Raw genomic sequence first — 14,224 nt, 5'->3', positions numbered from 1 at the left:
GACCAATATCCCTTTCAGAGGTTCTGGATAGGGGTTCGTCACACAAATATAAGGTTAAGGGCCACGTTACAGGCCACGTTACGCTACCGTTTAACCACTGCAGGGCACTAGCCTTAGCGCTCGGCTTTCCGGAACCTCGGATTGCTTCCGGAGGCCGAGCTTCCGCTCCAGTAACCGCAGTCCCTAAACACTGCTGATTCAAGCCATCGTATTGCCTCTGAGGCTCTGTAATATACAGGGTTCAGATACACTATAAAATCCACAAATAAAAGCTGTATTTTAACAAATAAATTTATCTTTTTTACTAAACGACCTTCGTTAATCGTAATAGCTTTACGCGATATGATCGCGATTAATATTATTTAAAAGAAACATTTAATTAGCTTATATACTATTTACTCTACCTTAATTTCCTAATTAATAGCGCGGAGGAATAGAGTAGCTATACTGCGAGACGCTATGATCTTTAATACGCCCCAGGAAAACCAAGCACAGTTACTAGTATAAGGATCTAACTAATTAAAATACAAGCAATACGTTTAGCCCGATACTTACTCTATAAATAGCTTTATTATCCTGGAAATACTTATTTGAGATATATTAATAAGAACTATAGTAAGAACTTCGAAACTTTATATAACTACCCCGAATATAAAAGGCTAGGCCTAAAACATATATTAATCGAATATCGGGATATATAGGTAGAGCAGACAGTGCTTTGTTATCAACAGCACGGGCAGACTGGTGTCATTATAGACCTAGATGATTTTAGAAAATCTAAGCGAGAGAAGCGAAAGAGAGATGTAGAAGACAACGAGGAGCCTGTAGCAAACCGGTGAAACGTGATTTGGAAGTTTAATGATTGTGGTAGGGGACGGGGTGCCACTCCTTGAGGACTCTTCAATGGCAAATCTATGTTATTCCTCTATCCTGTATATAAAAATTGCATGTATTGAATTTGTGCGAAGATGTATGCTTTCCAGTGGTTGGCTTTTCAATGCTCGTGTTTGGGTTGGTTACACAGTGGATACCAGGTGGTACTTAAACTGCGGCTTCGCCCACCTTTGCTGCAACAATTTCCCCTTCTGCCTTTCGCTCCGCCCGCCACTCCAGCCTTCAATCCGCCCTTCGATCCGCCCGCCTTTTCACACTTCATCTCGCTCCGCCCGCATTATACTTTATTATAAGAATCAAGCTCGATCTTCGAACCACATCGTTTCCCTTCAATCATGGGGGTCTTCGCTGGAGCAATGCAGTCATCTCGTTGTTCATTTCCCAGCTTTTCCCGGCGCTTCGTCAGAAAATCAAACGTCAAAGACGTTGTTTTCCGTTGACAGAAAAATAGCTGGTTCAGCGATTATGGCGGTTCCAATGGCGTGGCCAGTAAACTCAAGTGTGCTGATTAGCGAGCGCGCAATTCATGGAACTGGGTGGACAGTAACGCCAGCCCAACTAGTCTCCCCGCTGTGGGACCAGGGTTTTGCTGAGATTCGAACCTCTGTTTACCCCCGCTCAGTATCGCCAAATCGACACCTGACAATGTCAGCATCCGAAGCTCATCATGGTATACGAATCGCTTGCACACCGTGTCATCGCAAGAAGATTACTTGCAACAAAAAGCTGCCGTGCGAAAGGTGCACCAGATTAAAACTGGCTTGCGATGAACGGTTTTCCGACAGATACAAGAGTCGCCCTCCAGCGCAACCATCAGAACCTTCAGCGAGTGAAGAAGCCGAGTCGTCTGCCCAAACACGTCAAGCCCAGGATGCTCCATCCGTTGAGCGAGGGCGAACCAGCTCTGTGGGCAGCTCCAGAAGTGAGGACACCCCTCAGATTCAGGTTAGCCCAAGCTTCTCTTTGCATCCAACCTCCCAATTGCACCGGAGAGTTGTAGGATTGCAGGATCTCCTCAACAGTGGGTTAAGTTCACCGCCATCAAACATCGCACATTCTAAGATTACATAGATACTCCGGCTCCAGATTCTCCAGCTCCAGATACACCGTCGGATCTTTCGCGCGACATCCCTCAAACCCCACCGCTCGCACCCCGCTCGGTCGGCGAGGTTCGGACTCTTGTAGAGCCACAACATGAAGCCTGGCATCTGAGAGCGCCTCCTCGGCCCATCTTTTATCGGGCTAGCTATCCGTATGCTTCTTTCAAGAGATACCTCGACACTACGGCACCCGAAGTCTTTGAGTTTGCACACGATGGATCAGGACTTGTTTCAGACTCCGCCATTCAAGCCGGTATTCAGTTCCGGTTATCTTCTACGCAGTACGCAGGTGTGCCGAAGCTCTGGTTATATCGTTCGAACCTATTAGAGTCAATAGCTCAGCATTTACGATCATCCGGGGAACAGCGATATGGAGAAGAAGGATGTAGCAACATCACCTATGGCTCAAGCAGCACCATGATAATCTCGTGTTTCACCCTGTTCTCCGGGAAGGGACACGGAAGACATGGTTTAGTCCTCCCAACTGACTTAGGCGGAGTTACAATCCAATGGCTGCGACCCATCAACCTCCTAACGTTTAGAGCATGGAGGCAAAACAACAATTTATTATAGTTATCCGGATTTATGAATCCATCTAACGTTAGGAAATTCACCCATTACAAAAACACTTGATGTGATATACAACCATTTGCCCTGTTGAGCTTTCTCTTGTCCTGTTGCCAGAAATAAATCGTTGACAGCAACCATCCCGTCGGGCCCATCAAAGTCGACAACGGCAGCAATGTGCTGATGCTCGTTTTCATCAATGTATAGTTCCGCTAAAAATCATTAGTAATTAAAATAAAGTGTAGAATAAATGAATGCATGCCTTCCCCGGTATGTTCTCTAACTGTTTCGAGCAACTCTTTTTCAGTCCATCCTGAAACATTGTATTCTCGTGTATTCATTATTAAAGATATCGAAACGCGGGTTTGGTGGTTGACTGACTCCCTTGCTTGGTTGGAGTATGTGGAGAAAGCGGCACTTATCTTGTGTGAAGATTTTCCACCACCCAAAGTGCTGTGTGATTCATTTCCCCGCTATTTTACTTACCAAAAAGGGCTTGTTGCACAGCTTCACAACTGGTGCCAGCTGACGCCCCAATTTGGTGGTAACTCAAACCCTTCGTTATTTTTTGATCAAAAACTGGACATCTTACAGAGTGTTGTGAGACATCGCCATCAAAGTCTCCGTGACAACCTTAACAGAAAAGCGAGTACCGGCCTCGGTTCTTGATATAAGCAGGATTTTATCGCTTGATTTGGAGTAAACCTCCATAATGATTATGCGGTTGCATGACGACGTGGGCAACACAGAGAAGCTCATAACAATCACACTTTCCGCTTTGATTCGTGGTATATCGGCTGTTGGTTTCTTGTAAAGGGTGAGTTGTGATCGTACATCTGGGAAGTCGCAGACTTTCACGAGATGTCCTTGTTGGATCGAACCAGCTCCTCGGGGCACCAGTGCGTCGGGTAATGTCACAACGACATAAATATAACCACTTCCGAGTAATTTGTACAAGCCAATGGCTTCTCCATAACAACTATACCGAGAATTATCTTTCATCATTGGAAATTCAAAGTGAACCGGCCTTGTTTGCAAACAATGGATTTGGAATAGTCTTCTGTCTATTGCAGATTCCACAATTTTGAGTTTTGGCGATGAATATGAAAGTGCGATGACGTCCTCTGGAGGTGCTGGTGTTGTTTCTCTTGTTTCACGGCCGAGTGTATTACTGCTTTCAGAACGCCTAAAGCGGTCTTGGGATCGAGTAGCCCAGCCGTCGCCCTCGTCACACATGTCTGATGACCAGCGAGATGTGCTAGGGTAGGGTTGCCGCGAATTATGTGCACTTGTAAACCGCCAGTCGTTTTGCTCACTTGTTGCTGAATGTTGCGATGGGCCACGAGTTGATGCCTACTCATCCTGATACCGATTCCGAAAACGGATGAAGCTCTCATAGAGTTCATCGTCACGACTTTGAAGAGGCTCGTTTACTTGTTGTGATGTACCAGGCTGAGCTTTCCAAGGATCATTTGCTCGAGCGGAAGGCTTGTTTGCTGGGTGAATCAATGGCTCAGGGTTCCTGCCAAACCGCCAGTCCACAACATCTTCATTGTCAGAACCTTCAAGATCGAGCCCTTGTCTTTTCCGTTTCATGCCCTGGCTTGAAGAGTCAGAGGACAGCTTTTGTCTTTTCCTGCCGTGGTTATCTGATGTGGGAAGATCTATTGGTTCCGGGGACTCCATGATCTCATCCTCAAATGTGGGCTTTGACCTCGTTTCCAGATGATCGCTATTGAAGTTTGTTTGAAGGTTCGGATCTCTGAAAATCCTGTTATGGCTCTCTGGTTGCAGGTGGGGTGTGGCTGATACTTGAAAATGAGAACCACCTGGCTTATTGCTTGAAATATAGTCAGTCGTAGCATTATTTAAAAAGGTCTTTTGAAGCCTGGCTGATTCCAAGTCGGTTTTGATTGGTCTCAATTGCATGGGGTTTTTGTGTTTCCCAGATTCTTCGTGGCGTGTACGCTTCTCTACATTGCCGACACCGAATGGGGGACCAGAGGCTTTACGCTTCATAGCTGACAGTGGTTTGTTTGGCATCTTCTGGGCATTCGCTGTATTTTGCACGACCCCTGAGGCTGCTTGTCCGCTCTGCCCAGCAGGTTGTGGTTTTCTCACGTTCGCTACTGCTGGGGATGCCCGCCCCTGCAAAGTGTTTGTTGGAGCATTATGCTGAGGGTGTATCATTCTTCCGTGATGCAGCCTCTAAGGTGCTTGTTTTCTGTGGTAAAGCTGGGCCCTGCTCCTGTAAGGTGTTTTTCTTTCTTACAGGCGACTGTCCCTGAGAGCTGGATTTGTGCTGTGGTGTCGGTGTTTCAGCTGGGGCCTGCCCCCTCAAAGTATCTCTCCTCTGTGTCGATGTTGCTGTTTCGGTGTGCAACGTACCCTTCCTCTGTGCCAGTGCTGAAGGCTTTGAGGCGCCTTTTCCCTGTGGTTCTATTGAATTCTGGTTTTCTGAAGCGCCCTTAATATCTGTCTGCAGAGGATCCAGGGTATTTCCTACTCCTTTCAGCTGCGGTTCAAACACCTGTGTATGAGATGCCAAATTTTTTCTCTTCTGGCTTGCAATTTCCGCAGCACGATGAGGTCCAGCCTCTGTTGTTTTTATTATGCCGTTTTATGTTACAAACCGTTTCAACGCTTCTATATCCTTCTATCTTCCCTTTTCCCTCGACCATTGGATGTTTTTCTCCGTAAACTCAGCTTCATCGTCCCGAGGCGTCTCACGACACCCAATATTTTCACCCTGGACCGCAATAGCGAGCCTCACATCGCTCTCGGTGAAGGTATCCTGGTATTGAGAAGCAAGCCGTTGAACTTGCCTAGCAAGTCTTTTGGCGGCAGGTTCGCTGAGGATTCGAGCTGGCATGGCAGAACTTGTATTTTGTGGTGAGCTGGGCGGGCCTGGTTCAAGATGATTGTGGTCCAAAGGAAACATAACAGTCTGGGACCTTTATATATCTTTAAGACGAACTAGGGATCTGAAAAGCTACCTATCACGCACCCTACATGGCTGAAACAAAGAAAGCCCGTCATGGTATCAAGTCTGCCTTCCAACAATCGGCCAAACAATATGTTACACCGTGGGCATTGCCATATTATCTACCTTTGTTTCAACAAAAACAGGCTGCAACCCTTCTAAGTCACTGCTGGTCCTGGCCCGACGCCCCGGCTGACCGTGGAAAGTCCATGAACTTACTAAACACAACATCAATATGCCTAAAAGGTACATTAGGAACGTATACATGCTTTCTGCACCAGAATCCGCACTTAACCTGGCTAATATATCTTTGCGAGTGAACCTTAAGCTGCAATATTCACATCCATATGGCTTTTCTCGCAGGTGAACGCTTTTGTACTGTCGCTCGCAATCTGTTTTGCGAACAAACTTCTTTCCGCAATCATCACAACTGAATGGATGATCCCGTGCTTTGTTATGTGTCTTCATATGTGCAGTTAGGTTGTATTTTCAGGTGAATCCCTTGCCGCATTTCTCACAGAAGCAAGACGAGTTTCGGTGCCTTTGGCGCTTGACTGGAGGCTCTCGTCTTGTCCAGATGATTGGTGGTGGTTGTGAGATGTCGGGATATGCTCCATAGCTAGATGAGTTATCCACGGAATGAGAGTAAAATGACGTGTCCTGCACTGTGGGTCGGAGATAATTGAGTGGGGATAGTGTTTCCCAAGTGCTTTGGTTCGAATTGTAATCAATCGGTTTGAATGGAGGTCGCTGTTAGGCTCAACTGGGGGCAGGTGGTGATTCCAACTAGTTGGACCTGGTATGATTGGCACAGGCCAGAGATGAGGCGAATAATCTGCTTCAAAGCTCATGGTGATGATGGGTTAGAAAGAATCTCAAACCAAAAGACCCATTGAAAGGCGGCGCGTATTATACCTTTATGGGGTATTTGACATGGCCGTGCACAGATGTGTGTCGCTCCTCGGGATTGAGGTATCCTGATGTGCTGCGTGCACCCAAGATCTCATCATGTGATAAAAGCCTGTCTGCGCAGCTTTTAAAGTACTAAAATTAGAAAACACCTTTTCCCGCTGCCCATCATGTACTCACTGGGATGGAAGGGTGCATAGTGACTGAGATAGCATCCCTCCACCCATCCCTTCCTTTCACGTCTCACGTTGCCAGCGCCATCTTCACCTCCAACTTCATTTTCAGGCCCACAGTGTGCTGTAGATGATTGCCGTAATTTTAGACTGGACCGTTCGTTGACCACCAGCCCAGGTGAGGCTATGTTTGACCCATGAGCGGCGGAAGGGTATAAGAGATACTGGCAAGGAATTGCTATATCATGAAGAGAAAATCACAGATCAACAAACAAACATTCTCGATCCAACAATCAGCCCTTTTCAACAACCAGGAACTGAAATGGACAATGTACGCAAAGCACACCAACGCTGATTAGCTCGCGCAAGAAAGAGAAGACAGACTCTCACGAAGAAAGTCAATGAGTAACATAGGCTATGTGATGCAGAAGTCTATATTGTCATCCGAAAGAATCACCGTCTCTACATCTACTCTTCGAGCAGCTTGAGTGGGAATACCCAATGCCCCCCAACACAAACGCACATCGTAAGCTATTCCTACAATAGAAATCAGTCGCATATTGACTTTTCAGATGAAAACTTATCCCTTGCCGCTGATTTACACACCGTATACCCTCGGAAACTTGGACGAGGAGGATTGTGAGAAGGAGGTGTCGTCAAGTGATTAGCTAAGCTGTACGGTGTTATATGCACGCTTAATCACACGCTTTGCAGGGCAGGGGCTAGGAGGCAAGTGGTCTCACATCTCCAAGATGAAGGAATACGCCTTCAATGATATTGGTGATATCCGCCAGGCGGCTTTCGATCTGCTCCAGTCGCTTTCGAACATCCACCTCCAGTGGCTTATAAAAGGACAAAAGGGCTCCAGCGGCCTGAGAAGAAACGTGGCTATGAAAATTTTCTGGTCAGTCTCTGGCTGGGTCTAGTTGTGAAGACAAACTTACTGCTCTGCTAAGTACCTATATAGATTATAACATAGTCGTGTATCATTATGGCCGGGTTTTGTTTAGTAATAATATGAATATGGAAGTGCCTCGTTTATGTCAAAGTATCGAACTTTTTGGAGGTTGATGGAATTGTGTCGAGGTGGATCCATGGTGTTGTGATTTGCCTAAATAAATAAAAGCTTTGAGAGTTGGTATGGTTTACCACGTTTGCGAGATAGGTAAGAAAACAGAATGTGTTTTAAGGATCCAAAGTGACGAAGAGTCTGGGAGATAAAGGATTGAACCTTCCAGTCTTGTCGGCCGCTAGGTATCCAGCGTCACTTCCACAGCCGCCCCCTCCTCGCTCTATGTCGCTCCACCCCCCTCTCCATCGGCCGCTCTATCGGCGACCCCCGCCATTCCTCCTCAGCTTCCCCCTCAACCTCCCTCCCCCCCCCGCTCTCCGCTTCTCCTGTGAGTAGGTGTTAGCTGTAACGACACCCGTGTAGTTAGCTAGCGCTCAAAAGAAGGGAGACTTGAGGTAGTCCCCCGCCCCTCCTTCCGCCCTTCCTGTAAGTGACGTGGTTAGCGCTAAAGAACAAGTGAGGCTAGAGGTAAGAGGGAGCCCACTCGCTGCTCCCTCCGCTCCTGCCTCTACACTCTGTCACTCCCCATCTGTCACTCCGCGCTCCCTCCGCGCTCCCTCCGCCCCTGCCTCCGCCCCTCCCTCCATCCTTCGGGTAAGTGATGTGGTTGGCGCTAGAGAGCAGGCAGAGGCAAGAGGGAGCTCCATCGCTGCTCCCTCCGCCATCTGTCACTCGGCCCCTCCTTCACCTGCTGCCGATTTTACCTAGCTTACTCTGGTGGAGGTAAGGCACCTTAGCTATACCATAGGTTGGACAGGTAAAGAGAACGGCTTAAATATACCTTAGCTTAGCATTCCCCTCCCTCCTTTGTTGCCTCGCAGCTTTTCCTGTTGATCCATCAAGTAACAAACGTATAAGACACAACTTAACCTACCTAACAACCTCCTTACGATACTTCACTTCCTACTACACTGCAGTACGTTACATTTACCCCAGCTAGAAATTGGCTATATTGAAGCTAATCGATGATATCTAGGCTTACAATGGCATCACTGAACATTCAACCTGCTCCATATCTCTCCGAGAATGAGATGGTTCTAACACCAACACTACCTTCGAACAACGGCAACATTGAGAATACTTCCCAGTCACAAGAGGCATCTACAACGGCCAATCGACTGGAAAACATTCTGAGAGCCACAACTGGGTATACATTCATGACTCTTACCTGCTGTCTGGGAGGATCCATACTTAGTGCATGCATGGAAACGTAGTTCTAGATGAAGACGTTTATCAGAAATCTGCCTCAAGCCTTTGTATTTAACTTAAAGTATTATCTTTAATGACGACATATGGGCCTGCCCTGTAGATTCTATACAAACTCTATTTAACAGCTTATTAAATCCCATTCGAACATAGTAGCTACTAGGCGCCTACCCCCTGATTCTTCCAGTGCACCCTTGTAGCTTTTACCGGACAAGATTTGTTTACGTTGCCAAGACTCATTGAGGCACAGACACCCAACAACCAACAAGATTTCCGAAGGAAGTCTTGCAGTCAGGTGATAAAACGCCTCACAACTGATCACTAACAAAAAACTTGCGTTCTAAAGCCGTTTCAGTAACCGTTTTTTTCACCTTCGTAATAAGACAGCTCTCAGCTGCTTATCTAGGGGAGAGCGGACGGGATCCCGAGCTTTCAACTGGATATGGTCGTATGTAAAAGAATAGGAAAAGTTGGGGCATTATAAATGTAATTTCAAGGTTATTCTGTGTTGATCGAGCCGGCCTGGGGGGTGGGCGAGAAAGCACAAGGGGCCGGCCAGTCACTTCGTTTTGTCATAGAGATGAGTGGGTTCTTTGAGGATTATGTTGAAACGAAAACAATGGGCAAAAAGACAAAGTAGAGGGTTGAGTTTGACACAAAGTGTCTATGGAAATGGCAGATCTGTCTTAGATACAAACAAAGGAACCCTGGAAGTCATACCAAGAAGTCAAAGAGCAAAACTCGAGTTCATTCCTCATAGTGGCCTAAAGCCGTTGCCTAAAACTTGCCCAAGCCCTTGGGACATCCCCTCTCAAGTCTCCTCCCACTCAAAGATAAGCCAAACATAAAGCCTATGTACATACAAAGCGATCGTGTATCTACATGAGAAGTCCTCCGAAAAGATCCAAAATGCCAAAGATATCTTTGTGAAGCCGCCGCGATCATCCGTCCATATCGCCACAGCCCATGCCCCGGCATCCCCAGCTCATATCAGCCCACCTCCGAATTCTCTGTATTCGAATCATTTGCCAAGGATTCAGCTGGCGTTGATGCGAGCAATGAGGAATCTGGGAGCCTCGTTGCGGGCCTCATCACCATAGGTAAGATGGGCAGCAGTGACGATCAAAGTACCGGTGCAGACCAAGTCGCCAGTGGCGCAGTAAACCTCGGTGCGCTCGCGGGGGTAGTCGGGAATGCGGCCCAGGTTCTGGAGGTTCTTGGTGTAGCCGAAGAGGACGACGCCCTTGATCTGCTCGCGAATGGCAGCGGTGCTGGTGCTGATCGAGGCGGCTGCCAGAGCCGCACCTTGGCTGAATGGGAGAGACTTGTCAGTGTCGATTCTGAGTAAAGGGCGGATGTGTGAGAGAGGAGATTGCTTACCTGTAACCACCAGCAACAACCTTGGCCGAGGGGCACTTGGTGTGAGCCAAGGTGAGGAGCCCCTTCATCTCAGCAATAGCCGCGCGGGTAGTGCCATCGGGGAGGGCGTTGTCGAGGAGATCAGCCGTGTAGGCACCGCCAACACCCTGAACCCAAACATTGGCCGACCCAAAGCGGTCCTTCAGAGCATCGCCGACCGAGGGGCCGAGAGTTCCCTGTCATATTGTTAGGAAGTGATATGTCAGAGAAGAGGGGATACACACCAGGTTGCCCCTCTCAGTGGAGCCACGAGCGTAGATGAAGATGACAGGAGGGCAAGCACCTCCGTTGATCAGCTCGTTCTTGGTGTCGGAACCAAAGAGTTGGCGGGCCTCGACAATCTCGGTCTTTTGCTCGACGGGAAGAGCAGCAACAGCGCCGGCAAGGGCGAGAACGGTGGTGAGGAACTGCATTTTGAAGATGTTACGGTGCTGAAGGCGAGTAAAGGCCGGTGGGCTGAGGCTGGTAGGCTGATGAGGCTGAGGATGATCCGAGAACTGCTCGAGTGCTTGAGTCTGGAGAAAGAAAGAAAAGGTTGATGAAGGCAGGAAGTCATCTCCTTCTTATAGACGATGTGTCGTCTGAAGTTTGGTGAAGTCCTTCATGTTGTTTCGATGCTCTCGCAAATCTAACCAGTTTCTGCATGGCTTCTGTTTCCAAGCTCCGTGACAAGGCCCTAGACATTGAGATCCACCACTTGGAGAATTACCCAGTCTGAGATGAGGGGCTTTGCTGCCCTCCTTCCCAAACCAATATCGCCGGTGCTTTGTTTCTCTCTCAACAGTTTCCAGCTTTGCCAGCACCTTGATGTCTTTTCCTCGTGGCAGCCACCTCCCCTTTCCCCAAGCTAGGGACTGTTGGAGTGGGCCCCTGCAGCTCCAGACAGGCATTCCCCGCATTATCCAACGCCAGGTGTGGAGCCACCCCCAGGATCGGCATCGGGGAGGTAGGGGTGACAACGGTGTGCTTGGCCGTACCCAGAATCCCAGAATATGTGCCATACCTGACACACTGTTTTGAGTCCGGGTGCCTGGGCGTGTTTGACAGCCCCTTCCCCAAGCCAACAGACCGAGGCACCGAGCCAAAATGCCAGCTCTCGCGACTTTTGACTAATTGGGTTAAGCGTGACTGCGGCCTTGGCTTCCAGTAAGGCTCCCGCCGGACCTGATTCCGCATGCTGAGAGTAGCATTACCTTACCTGACTGACACACCAATAGCACCTCAACCTTTAGCAATCTCCAAAATCTATGTACATAGATGCACTCTTCAAGCCTCGGCCTAGTTTGAACAACAGCACTATCTCCAGGTTCGCCGTTTGCTGCCTCTCTTGGCTATTCTTGTGGTTGGTCGCTCACCTTGGCAACCTGAGGCTCCAAATCGACCTCGGGATTTTCTACCTATGGTCTATCAGCATCTTTATGCTTTCTTTTCTTTTCTTTTATTTACTTGGAGCCTCTGCGGGAGTTTTAAGAGCCTCTGAGCCTCAATTGTTTCTTCTTTTCCTCGAGTGCCCCTATAGCATCAGTTTCAAGTATCTTTAGAAGCTCTGTTTCTTCTTTGCTGACGCCTTGTCTGTTTCAACCATCTTCCATGCCTCTTAACATCTTCCATGTTTCTTAACATCTTCCTAGTCATCAGATCAGAGCCTCGGCCCAAGCTAGCTTCGCAAGCTATGCCAGCTCAGTCTTAACCCCCCCCCCACCAGACCCTGGGTCGAGATCCACTGAACTACCGGCGCGGCGCCTCCCGCTTGATCTTTTCCCCGCGTTTTGCTGCCCCCGGCCCCTGCTCACATGCCTTGGACTGTGGCACCTCCACAGCTAGACAGCGGCAGATGCTCCAATAACGGACAGAAACAAGAAGCATCATCTTAGATGCCGCAGCCACAATGTCAACGGTCCTTGGCAGTGTTCAATATCGCGGGTATTGTAGCGGCCACCGGAATCATCAGGAGACAAGTCGGGATGCACGGCGTTCAGAAACAAAGGCATACAATCTTGCGCTGTTTCACCTAGACCAAGACGTCCTCTGGTATCAGGGAAGTGTCTGATGGCAACAAGGCTACCTGGTATTCTTCCAGCTGCACTGGAGGTTGGGTTGACAACCATCAAGGCCCCAAGAACCTGGAAGAGCATGTACCCCAGACCGATTTCTGGGGAAAACCCATGTACAAGGCCCATAACTGCCGAGCGCCTTCCGACCCCCGACGCCAACGAGAACCGGAAGGACAGGGAAACTTGACCAAGGCGGTCTAAGACATCCAGACTTGGTAGATCCGCTTGGCACATATACTACTAACCGCATCGTTCTCCGCTCTCCCGAGCCTCAATTTCATTCTCCAACTCTTGCTCGGGCGATTGGGTTTCCAGAGACTACCTATACATCCACCAACTACCAACAAAAAGCCCACCAATAATCACTTCCTTTTCATCAACACCAACGTCAAAATCTTCATACCCCAGCAAAAAGGAGTCAAGGAACTTGGAGATATCAAAACATACAACATCGAGGATTCCCCAGTGGTCACCCACCTGAGTACTGATTCAACCCTCAACTGCTTGACGATGGGAGAGCGGACGGGATCCCGTATTTTCAGCTGGGTATGGTCGTATGTGAAAGACTTTGATAAAAGTCAGCTTGATGTACCTTGGATTGTTAGTATACCTCGGTTGAGTTGTGTTTGCGGTCCTCACAAGAGGCAACCCTCCCCTATGCGGGGATGGATACGGAAGGGGGTCATCCTCGGCATCACACTGCTTGAAGATTGGTAATTCTTGTACTTTTTACTTTTCATTACTACGTGTTTCTTTTGCAATTCCTCTTAGCTGTCCCCTGAAGATGCACCCAAAGCCCTCGACCGTCAGTTCCCAGAAAAGAAACCACCATATTGAATCCACAAATCAAGCATCCGGACAACCGTCAACCCAGGTAAGAAAAAACGAATGAAAAAAACACGCATCACGCCAGACTTCAAACGAGAGGGTATCATCTGTAAAGACAAATTCCCTCCCATCTGTCAAACCTACAACCCCTAAACCCCATGGGTTATGCTTTTCCTTCTTTTTGTTGTTTCCTCCTTCAAACGCTCGCCAGGTAGCTTGTGTTTCCATAGCCGAAACCCATCACCAAACCAAAGTCGAGAAAACAAAAGACCCAGAAGACACACCCACAAGAATACCCAAATCAACACAAATCAGATTCATATCACTGTCCCCATCTCAACCCCCTTCTGAACCCACCCCCCTTTCTTCTCATTTTCCTTGTAGACCCGTCATCCACTACTCCCCCTATTTTCTCCGCCTATCTCGCATTCCTCGTCCTCTTCCTCCATTTCTTCTTCTTCCATTTCCCTGCAGGTGGTCACACCCAATCCCCCACGCATTTTCAGCACTTGGGGTATGGTACATCTGCGGTGCCGCCGCCGGTCCTGGTTTTACTATTCAACAAAATTGCGACAGAGAGCATGCCACAATAGAAAGAAAAAAAGTCCTCCATGAATATGACAGCCTAAAACAAACACACTCGGGCAAGACGACCCAACAGGAGAGCAACAATACAGGAAAACACCAGAAAGACAACACCAAAGACAACACCAAAGACAACACAAAAGACAACACCAAAGACAGCACAAGAGGCAGCACCATAGCTAGAAAACATCAACAAAACACACCAAAGCACACGCACAAGTAAACGGTACAAACACCAAACAACAAAGCAACAAAAAAGTCACAAACAAACACTTACAAGACCGCTCCTATCGTACAAAAACACCGCTGTTCGTTTACCATAATCCCGTCCCCCAAACCCACAACCAACCCAAGCAAACAGACCCCAGGCAAATGTATACCCTTCATCGTCCTCTTCCCCGACGGGCCCTCGGAGGCCGACCGGGACGCTGCCT

General features: G+C 48.3%; 3 protein-coding genes across 3 annotated transcripts; 1 reads left to right on the top strand and 2 right to left on the bottom strand.

Moving 5' to 3' along the window:
- Positions 1–1,539: 1,539 nt before the first annotated feature.
- Positions 1,540–2,567, top strand: QC764_0017870 (uncharacterized protein; the record flags this gene model as incomplete). Its single annotated transcript, XM_062940014.1, has 2 exons — positions 1,540–1,961; positions 2,108–2,567. The coding sequence occupies 2 exons, from the start codon at positions 1,540–1,542 to the stop codon at positions 2,565–2,567; spliced, it is 882 nt and encodes a 293-aa protein (XP_062805784.1).
- Positions 2,568–2,611: 44 nt separating this feature from the next.
- Positions 2,612–2,758, bottom strand: QC764_0017860 (uncharacterized protein; the record flags this gene model as incomplete). The annotated part of the gene is made up of 1 exon (XM_062940013.1): positions 2,612–2,758. One exon carries the CDS (start codon positions 2,756–2,758, stop codon positions 2,612–2,614), a length of 147 nt encoding a protein of 48 aa, XP_062805783.1.
- Positions 2,759–9,555: 6,797 nt separating this feature from the next.
- QC764_0017850 (uncharacterized protein) lies at positions 9,556–11,321 on the bottom strand. The gene is made up of 3 exons (XM_062940012.1): positions 10,548–11,321; positions 10,285–10,499; positions 9,556–10,214 (listed from the first exon to the last, which is right to left on the bottom strand). The coding sequence occupies exons 1-3, from the start codon at positions 10,734–10,736 to the stop codon at positions 9,941–9,943; spliced, it is 678 nt and encodes a 225-aa protein (XP_062805782.1). The 5' UTR covers positions 10,737–11,321; the 3' UTR covers positions 9,556–9,940.
- Positions 11,322–14,224: the final 2,903 nt, after the last annotated feature.

This window comes from Podospora pseudoanserina, chromosome 1 (genome assembly GCF_035222485.1).
Source record: "Podospora pseudoanserina strain CBS 124.78 chromosome 1, whole genome shotgun sequence".
In the NCBI taxonomy this organism is placed as follows: Eukaryota; Fungi; Ascomycota; class Sordariomycetes; order Sordariales; family Podosporaceae; genus Podospora; species Podospora pseudoanserina.
This window is presented reverse-complemented; position numbering and strand designations above follow the sequence as displayed.

Excerpts from the sequence above, each read along its gene's own strand:
- QC764_0017850 (XM_062940012.1), bottom strand. The coding sequence starts at position 10,736 with ATGCAGTTCCTCACCACCGTTCTCGCCCTTGCCGGCGCTGTTGCTGCT. Across the intron at positions 10,500-10,547 it reads CCACTGAGAGGGGCAACCTG|GGAACTCTCGGCCCCTCGGT; the intron begins GTGTGTATCCCC and ends ACAATATGACAG. Across the intron at positions 10,215-10,284 it reads GTTGTTGCTGGTGGTTACAG|CCAAGGTGCGGCTCTGGCAG; the intron begins GTAAGCAATCTC and ends TCTCCCATTCAG.